Raw genomic sequence first — 9,185 nt, 5'->3', positions numbered from 1 at the left:
GTCGCGCGGCCACAGCCAATCGGGCTTCGGCTCAGCGATTCGAAAGCTGGAAGGCGCCGAGAGAGAGAGAGAGAGAGTGTGAGAGAGAGACACAGAGAGAGTGAGAGAGAGACACAGAGTGAGAGAGAGACACAGAGTGAGAGAGAGACACAGAGAGAGTGACACAGAGAGAGTGAGAGAGAGACACAGAGAGAGTGACACAGAGAGAGTGAGAGAGAGACACAGAGAGAGTGAGTGTGAGAGAGAGACACACAGAGAGTGAGAGAGAGACACAGAGAGTGAGTGAGAGAGAGACACAGACAGAGAGTGAGTGAGTGTGAGAGACACAGAGAGGGAGACACCGTCACAACCGGGGCGCAGGGCCCGGGGGGGGGGGGCAGCGCCGGGGGTGAGAGGCTCCCTGACCCGGTCGGTCGGTCGGTCTATTTTCCGTCCGGGGCCGGAGGCCGCGGTGGCTGTAAACGATGGGAACCCGGAGACTGTCAGGTGAGTGATCGCCGCCCGAGGTACCCCCAGGTCCAGCCCCTCCCTCCTCAGCTCTCAGCTGGTCTAGGACTGGGCAGGGGGTGGGGGGGTGGGGTCAGGGCAAGGGTTGGGCAAGGGTTGGGGGGGCAGGGCAAGGGTTGGGGGGGGGGTCAGGGCAAGGGTTGGGGGGGGCAGGGCAAGGGTTGGGGGGTCAGGGCAAGGGTTGGGGGGCAGGGCAAGGGTTGGGCAAGGGTTGGGGGGGGCAGGGCAAGGGTTGGGGGGTCGGGGGGCAGGGCAAGGGTTGGGGGGCAGGGCAAGGGTTGGGGGGGGTCAGGGCAAGGGTTGGGGGTCAGGGCAAGGGTTGGGCAAGGGTTGGGGGGGGGGTCAGGGCAAGGGTTGGGGGGGCAGGGCAAGGGTTGGGGGGTCAGGGCAAGGGTTGGGGGGCAGGGCAAGGGTTGGGCAAGGGTTGGGGGGGCAGGGCAAGGGTTGGGGGGGGTCAGGGCAAGGGTTGGGGGGGGTCAGGGCAAGGGTTGGGGGGGCAGGGCAAGGGTTGGGGGGGTCAGGGCAAGGGTTGGGGGGTCAGGGCAAGGGTTGGGGGGTCAGGGCAAGGGTTGGGGGTCAGGGCAAGGGTTGGGGGGTCAGGGCAAGGGTTGGGGAGGGTCAGGGCAAGGGTTGGGGAGGGTCAGGGCAAGGGTTGGGGGGGGTCAGGTCAAGGGTTGGGGGGGTCAGGGCAAGGGTTGGGGGGGGGTCAGGGCAAGGGTTGGGGGGGGGTCAGGGCAAGGGTTGGGCAAGGGTTGGGGGGGATCAGGACAAGGTTTGGGATGGCAGGGCAAGGGTTGGGGGGGGCAGGGCAAAGGTTGGGGGGGCAGGGCAAGGGTTGGGGGGGGGCAGGGCAAGGGTTGGGGGGGGCAGGGCAAGGGTTGGGGGGGGGGGGGGGGCAGGACTCGAGATCATCTTAGGTTTCAGTCCTTCTAATAACATGTGAGGCTTCAGCATCGTTTCTCCCAACACAGCTGTGAGTTGTGCAGGTTATTTTTTTTATTTTATTTTGTTTTATGGAGTAGATTTTTGGGGGACCTGGTTTAAGCCAGAGTACTAGAATTAGACTTTTAAGAGGTGTGAAGCGAAGAGAGAGTAATCAGGTCTCTGTCCTAATCTGTGCTTTAACAACGTTTACTGAATGAGACACAGGAATTTTTAAAAAATTTGTCTGAAAACTCATTAAAACCGAGTCCAAGGAGCTAATGGCCGCAGATGTCCAGATGATCACCGAACCGATTCTTGCTATTACGAAATCAAATGAAATGAGGGTTTCCTGCGCCTTCATGACAACAAGTGACAAGAGCCTTTGCACGTTTGAGTTCCTTTGGAAGCCATTTCAAAACTGCTTGCAACCTTTTATGGTGTTTTCTTTTTTGTGGAGGCTCCAGCAGTCAATACGGCGTCTTAATATTGATAATAACAATCCTTGCATTTGATATAGCGCCTTTGAAAACAGTTCCTCTGCAATTGATGCTTATTTTACAAATGCCCCTGCTTATACCACTTCCAAATTAATTGTGTAAAATGTTTTTAATATAATAATATGAAAATACTGTAGAATTAATTAATGCATGTTGATCGGGCTACTGTAAAATAGGATTGTTCTTGAATAGTTGAACTGCTTATATTTTTTACGGTCTGATGACTAATATATAGAATGCGTGCGTGCCACCGTTGAAAATGTTTGACTAACTACCTTAAAATAGTTATATTTAATCTGTTTTGTACAGTTCAACATCATTTGGAAATCATGTCTACAAAAAAGATACTTGAAGACTGAAAATATGAATGTTCTGCTTCATAAAGTTCAGTAGGCAAAAGGATATTCATTGCAGTGATTACAAAGTGTAGTGCGGTAAAATGCCCGTGTGCAACACACCTTGTAGGAATCAAACCATGGTAATTGGTGCTCTACATTCATTGCAGAAGAAGTCAACCAATTCTTTCACCAAAGAAAGTGCCAGATCTGATCAACAGGTCAAATTGCCAGGGCCGGACAATAATGCACAAGGGCAATCAACATCATCCATGNAAAAAAGCAATGAGATTAGTACAAATTGTGTGGTATCGGCTTGTATTAGAACTACAGAAACCAAGTTAGATAGTAGGTTTACGCTCCGGAGAAGAAAAACTGGAGGTAAAAGAGTTCCCTATTCTGACTATGAGACTGAAGGAAGTATTGAATTAGGTGAAGGAAAGAGAATGTTTAACCTTGAGCGGTATATGAAAGCAGGTAATTCAGGGAGAGGAAGTAGCTCTTTGAAGGACACCATACTATGCAAAGAACAAAATGATACATTGGATATTACTTCAGTGCAGGGAACAAGCAAACTTTTGCAAACCAAATCCATGGGTTCAGCAAGTCTTGCTTCTTTGAAGGAGTTTTCAATGAAGCAAAAGGGAATGGATATCAAAAGCATTTTAAAAAATAAAATTCCTGCAAGTACAAATCACACATCGATAGGCAAAGGGGAGGAAAATCACACAAAATCTTCCGTTTGGACTGGTGCAGAAGTTAGTTGCAAATCAGAAAACTTAAATAGACAAGCTGTTAAAAGAGGAGGTTTGGATAGAATCAAGACTTCAATATCTGAAGGAATCAAATCTGCAGCAGTCACACAAGGTCATCATCAAGAAATCAAAGACTCAGCAAATGTGTCTGTTAAAACCATGGCAAGCTCTTTCCAGATCAAGACAGTAATGGATTCCGGAAGTAATACTTCAAGATACTTGACAAATACAATAGTAGACAATGGAGATCGAAAGCCACCAAGAAGTGGTGGAGGAACTATTGGGAAAGAAGAGATGCCAACACAGAAATCTTCTGCAGGGAATGAGCTCTGGAATGGAGAAGATAGTGTGACGGTGGCTGTTCGGGTGAGGCCTTTCAGCAATCGGTAAGTGTATAAGTTCAATAAATTCATCAAAAATTTTCTTAAGTTACTCACTTACACCCCAACACCGAAGCAACTGTGCCACACCCTCCACCACCTTTTCCAGGAAACTTGTTTTCTCTTGATGCACTGTTTTTGATGTCATTTGCAACATTGATGAGTTGCGAGTGCAAGCACAGAAGTTGAACGTGTAGAAATGCGGTGGACATCTGCCCTTTTAATAAGACAATTAAACAAGGCTCACAGTGAACAGTCATCTTTCACTATGAGAATGTAATCACTTATTGCAGGGCTCCACCCTAAATCTCTCGATCCATTTTTTTTAAAATTGGAAAATCTCGTATTCATGTGACTCATCTGTCTTTTCTTTTACTTGCCATGGCAATGACAGGTCATTTTTGTGGATACGAAATCCAAAGTAACTCAAACTGACATGTTACCTGTGCACTTGTGAATCACAAATCCTGGTGTTTGTATTATAAACACCAGTCACATTATATATTTTAGATTATATAAACAGGTTGAGACAAATAAATGAGGAGTGTGCTTATTAACTTTAAAGTAGTCTGATAGGTTTGTCTTAAGCATTGCTCTGGAAGTATCTGACAATTGATAGTCTATGTTCTGATTTTACCTACATAGCTTTTGGTTTTAGATCTCACAAGATCACTTACCTCTACAAAATATTTACTATCCTGCAGCAGAAAGTCTTGTTTCTGCACTTCTTAGTACAGCTTACAGCTAGTTTTAGAGGTTGATCTAATGTGGAATATTAGGAATTTGGTTGTGGCTATGAGTCCTTGCAATGACTTTTTGTATCACCTTGATTAGGAGAAGTAATTGCCCTTCAGGGCTGTTCCACCAAATTCTAAACCATCATTTATTTTCTCTTTCAATCCAAAGCAAATGAAAAGCGGTTAATAGTAATAATAATAATAATCCTTGCAATTGATGTAGAGCCTCATCACGTCTTCAAAACGTCTCAAAGTGCTTCACAGAATATACTGTAAAGTGAATTGACTATTTTATAATCTGTATTTTTGTAGTGCCAATAACAACAACAAGATTACATTTGTATAGCGGCTTTCACATCGGGAGGACTTCCCAAGGCGCTCGACAGAGTATAGCATTTCGAGCTGGGGTCGGGCGGGGAAGGGGGTTGCCCGATGGCATGGTCGAAGAGGAGGGTCTTGAGGCGGGACTTGAAGGAGAGGGCCAGGCGGAGTGACTGGGATATGGAATTCCAGAGGTTGGGGGCAGAGTGGCTGAAGGCTTTCCCGCCAATGGTGGGGCAGGTGGGTCAGCAGGACAGCTGGTCATGGCCTGAATGTGTGAGAGAAGACAGTTGAGAGTCGAACAAGACACCTAGGTTCCTGACTGACTTGGTGAGTTGTAGTGTGCAACCATGGAGGCTGACGCTGCCAGAACCTGAGGTGCTGGCGGAGCACATCAGGAGGGCCTCAGTCTTGTTTACATTGTTCACATGTAGGAAATTTCCCCTCATCCAGGACTTGATGTCTGACAGGCAGTCTGTCAGGACAGCAGTGATCCTGGAGTTGAGGGTGGAAGCAGGAAGATAGAGTTGGGTGTCATCCGTATACATGTGGAAGTTGACCCCATGTCTGCGGATGATGTCACCAACGGGGAGCATGTAGATATTAAAGAGGAGAGGGCCAAGGACAGAGCCCTGGGGGACGCCAGATGTGACAGTGTGGGGGCTGGAGGAATAGTAACATCAAAACATTGCAAAATGCTTGACAATTACTGTGCAAGGGCAGTGTTTCTTGTAGGTAAATGGCTTCTAGGTTTTGTTTTGCTAACTGCGTTACAAAATATTATATGCAAAATGAATGCACAAACATAGTAACTGCTCCGAATTGTTGGGAAAGAGCAAATACCCATAACAAAGGCTTCTTTTTTTAAAAAAAAGCACACAAAACAATTATTTTGTAAATTCTATTTTCACAAAATTGGTTAGTTTTTATTTTTAATCTCACTAATCTCTCTTGTCTCTATTTTCCCTCCCCTAATTTCTTTATTTTCAGAGCAAACTTTTCCTTTTTTATCATTAATATTATTCTTGGTATGCTGGTAACGTAGGGAGTGGTTATAATTTGTATTTCTGCTGAATCTTTAATTTTTTTTATTAAGGGAAAAAAGGGAAAATGCACGTCAAGTCATTTTCATGAGCGGGCAGGAGACGGTTGTACAACATCCAGAAACCAATCAAATATACGCCTTTGTTTATGACTTTTCCTTTTGGTCATTTGATGAGCTTCATCCGGAATTTTCAAGCCAGGAATCAGTGTACAAGATTGTTGGATCACCTCTACTGGAGAAGGCCTTTCAGGGATATAACGCGTGTTTATTTGCATATGGACAGACTGGGTCTGGCAAGTCATACACGTAAGTCGGGTACAGCAAAGTTGTTTCTAATGATGCATACCAATTTTGCCTGCAGTGCAGTATATGGTAATACATTTGAAAATGGCATGAATTATCACTAATTTGATCAATATCTTAAAATGTAAACCCCTGACTTAAAGACTAATTTCTTAGGGCACACGTAACATTTGTTCCAGTCGAGTTATGATGCAGTTTAAATCTGCCCTGTGCTGCAATGTCTGTGTGTCAAGATTCGCTGAATTTATACCAATTGTTAGGTTCTTTTCAATGGGATCTTAATAGTAAACTAAATGTGTGTATGTGTGTATTGTAACATAGTAGAGTCTCAGCAAAGAATCGATGCATCATTATTTTACAAAAAGAAACTGGTTTGCAGAAAGCAGTAATCCAGCAATTGGAGCTGATGTTTGACCTCTTGTTTTGTTGATCTAAATTGGAGCTATTCAAATTGAGCTGGTGGATGGCTGAGATGCATTAATAGGAAACAACGGGCATTCCCAGTTGTGATGCTCTTATTACTGGTAGAGCAGTTAAATATATGAAATTCTATGAATTATTCAGGATAGTCAATTTTGGCTATCTGCCAGTTCATCTAATTTGTCTGTTAATGATTTTAAATGCCACTTTAAATGCTGATTTTAAAGGATGATGGGGTTCGGTGATGAAGGGATTATTCCAAGGTTTTGTCAACAGCTGTTTGCCAGTGTAGCCAATCCTAAAATGCAGCAGGTAAGTGTTTTAAGCACTTATTTTTGCTATTCCAATCTAATGTAGTAATGAACTCAAATAATAATGATTATCTGCCTTCCTGCTTCTGATTGGAGATCGAAAGAAGGGTCGAAGAGGAGGGTCTTGAGGTGAGTCTTGAAGGTGGCGATGGAGGGGGCGAGATGGAGGGACTGCAGGATGGAGTTTCAGAGGGTGGGTGCAGAGTGGCGGAAGGCCCACCCACCGACAGTGGGGAGAGCAAGGCAAGGGATGTGAAGCAAGCCAAAGCCTGCTGAGCGGCGGGAGCGAACAGGATGGGAGAGGGTTAGTAGGTTGGAGAGGTAGTGGGGTGCAAGACCATGGAGGGCTTTGAAGGTGAGGACCAGGATCTTGAAATAAATCCTTCTGTACAAGGTTTACTGGTACAGACATTTGAAAATGAATTGTCCATAATGTCTTTTCAATACACCATAAGCAATCGTCCGAATTCTAATCCCAATGACAGCACTCAGCAATGCTTTATTCTCCATTTTCAAAGGTTACTTACCATATTGAAATGAGCTATTTTGAAGTCTACAATGAGAGAATTCATGATTTATTGACTGCCACAAGTGGAAAAGCCCAAGTAAAACAGTCGGTAAGTTTGTAGGAAATTATTTGCATTATTTTAGTCAAATCCTAATTTTATTTTAGTGGTGAATTATTTCATACACAGGCTTATGACATGCATTTATTGTCTGAAAGGGCTAACTAATCTCTTCTCTGTTTGGAACAATTGCAATGCAGGTGAGTAGATAGTCACCAATACAACATTTATTTTTAGAAAGTTGCACATGGAAGTTAATTTGCACAAATATCAAGATTGTGACTGCTGATAGCACCAGTGTGTGAGAGTTGATTGGTGTTAGAAGGTCATTTGGCCTTTGGAGGCATTGCAACTGAACTTGATCCTTTCCTCCCCTGAGACCGACAAGAAGATAATTCTAGCAGGAATTGCCTAATAGTGATCAGAAATAGGGGCATCAAATATATTTGGTGTTTTCATTCATAATACCAGGGTTGCATTACTTTGAGGTTTTTATTCAAATACTTTTTATCTGTACTTGCTTACAGCTTCGAATCAGAGAACATCCAGTATATGGACCTTATGTCGCTGATCTGTCATCGTAAGTTGATTATATACACGTCTTTGAATTGTGTTCATTCGAATTGTGTTGTAGCCTATTGCATGAAATAAAATATTTTGTGCGATAGAGTAGAAATAGAAAGTCCACCATTTGCTTTATCAATAATTGAATATTTTGTTAATGCATGAGTAGAATTTAAATGTGCACTATACCCTCTCCCCTCCACCCATTTCCATCCCAGCCTTAATTGAATCTCCTTCAGTAAACACTCATTTTATTCTAACACAATTTTTTGGGATATTTATTTTGCAGCTATGTTGTGAGCTCTTATTTCGATATTCAGGTGAGCATTTAATCTATTAATTCAAATGATTTAGTAATAAAAAGTGTCCCTCATTTGCAATGGGGACTTGTCTGTAAAGCGCCTCTCTGCTTTACTCAATCTTCACGGATCTGGCCTTGCCTGGTTTGATTCCTATCTCTCTCACCCTCTCCACTTTGTTGCCTCTAACAGTTTCTCCTCCAGCCCCCGCACTGTCACGTCTGGCATCCCCCAGGGCTCTGTCCTTGGTCCTCTCCTCTTTAATATCTACATGCTCCCCCTTGGTGACATCATCCGCAGACATGGGGTCAACTTCCATATTTATGCAGATGACACCCCACTCTATCTCTCTTCCTCCACCCTCAACTCCAGGACCAGTGCTGTCCTGACAGACTGTCTGTCGGACATCAAGCCTTGGATGAGGGCAAATTTCCTACAGTTGAATGTGAACAAGATTGAGGCCCTCCTGATTGGCTCGCGCTAGCGCCTCTGGACCTCAGACTCTGGCAGCGTCAACCTCCACGGTTGCGCACTCCAACTCACCAAGCCAGTCAGGAACCCAGGGGTCTTGATCAACCCTCAACTGTCTTCTCCCGCACATTAAAGCCATGACCCGCTCTTCCTTCACCTCCGTAACATCGCCCGACTCCGCCACTACCTCACCCCTTAGGCCGCTGAAACTCTTGTTCATTCCTTCATCACCTCCAGGCTCGACCCTGCTTGTCGGCCTTCCCAACTCCTCCCTCCATAGTCTGCAGATAATCCAGAACTCTGCAGCCCATGTCCTCTCCCACACCAAACTCCGTGACCCCATCTCCCCCACTCGCCCCTATCCTTCAGCGGCTCCAGTTCAAGATCCTGGTCCTCACATACAAAGCTCTCCATGGCCTCGCCCCACCCTACCTCTGCGATCTCCTAACCCCCTACCAACCCGCCCATTCCCTCCGCTCAGCTCGCTCTAGCCTGCTTCACGTCCCCCGATCCACCTGCCCTACCATTGGCGGTAGAGCCTTCAGCCACTCTGCCCCCAACCTCTGGAATTCCATCCCCCAGTCACTCCGCCTCGCCCCCTCCTTAGCCTCCTTCAAGTCCCACCTCAAGACCCTCCTCTTCGACCATGCCATCGGCCACCCCCCTTCCCCTCCCTTCTCCTCCCCCCCCCCCCCCCCCCCCCGACTCCAGCTCGGGTCTGAAATGCTGTACTCTGTCCAGCGCTTTGGG

At 45.7% G+C, this 9,185-nt stretch overlaps 1 protein-coding gene across 1 annotated transcript in view; it reads left to right on the top strand.

The window, feature by feature from the left end:
• The first annotated feature begins 381 nt into the window (after window positions 1–381).
• kif14 (kinesin family member 14) overlaps window positions 382–9,185 on the top strand; it is a 34,173-nt gene continuing 25,369 nt past the window's right edge. Inside the window, exons 1-7 of the mRNA XM_007887314.2 lie at window positions 382–486; window positions 2,238–3,404; window positions 5,553–5,807; window positions 6,452–6,536; window positions 7,054–7,152; window positions 7,629–7,681; window positions 7,955–7,985. Of these exons, the coding sequence (XP_007885505.2) occupies window positions 2,368–3,404; window positions 5,553–5,807; window positions 6,452–6,536; window positions 7,054–7,152; window positions 7,629–7,681; window positions 7,955–7,985 (1,560 nt within the window). The 5' untranslated portion in view covers window positions 382–486; window positions 2,238–2,367. The remainder of the gene's footprint in view (window positions 487–2,237; window positions 3,405–5,552; window positions 5,808–6,451; window positions 6,537–7,053; window positions 7,153–7,628; window positions 7,682–7,954; window positions 7,986–9,185) is intronic.

This window comes from Callorhinchus milii, unplaced genomic scaffold (genome assembly GCF_018977255.1).
Source record: "Callorhinchus milii isolate IMCB2004 unplaced genomic scaffold, IMCB_Cmil_1.0 Scaffold5, whole genome shotgun sequence".
Taxonomy (NCBI): domain Eukaryota; kingdom Metazoa; phylum Chordata; class Chondrichthyes; order Chimaeriformes; family Callorhinchidae; genus Callorhinchus; species Callorhinchus milii.
Note: the sequence above shows the minus strand (reverse complement) of the source record. Positions and strands in the feature narration are given on the sequence as shown.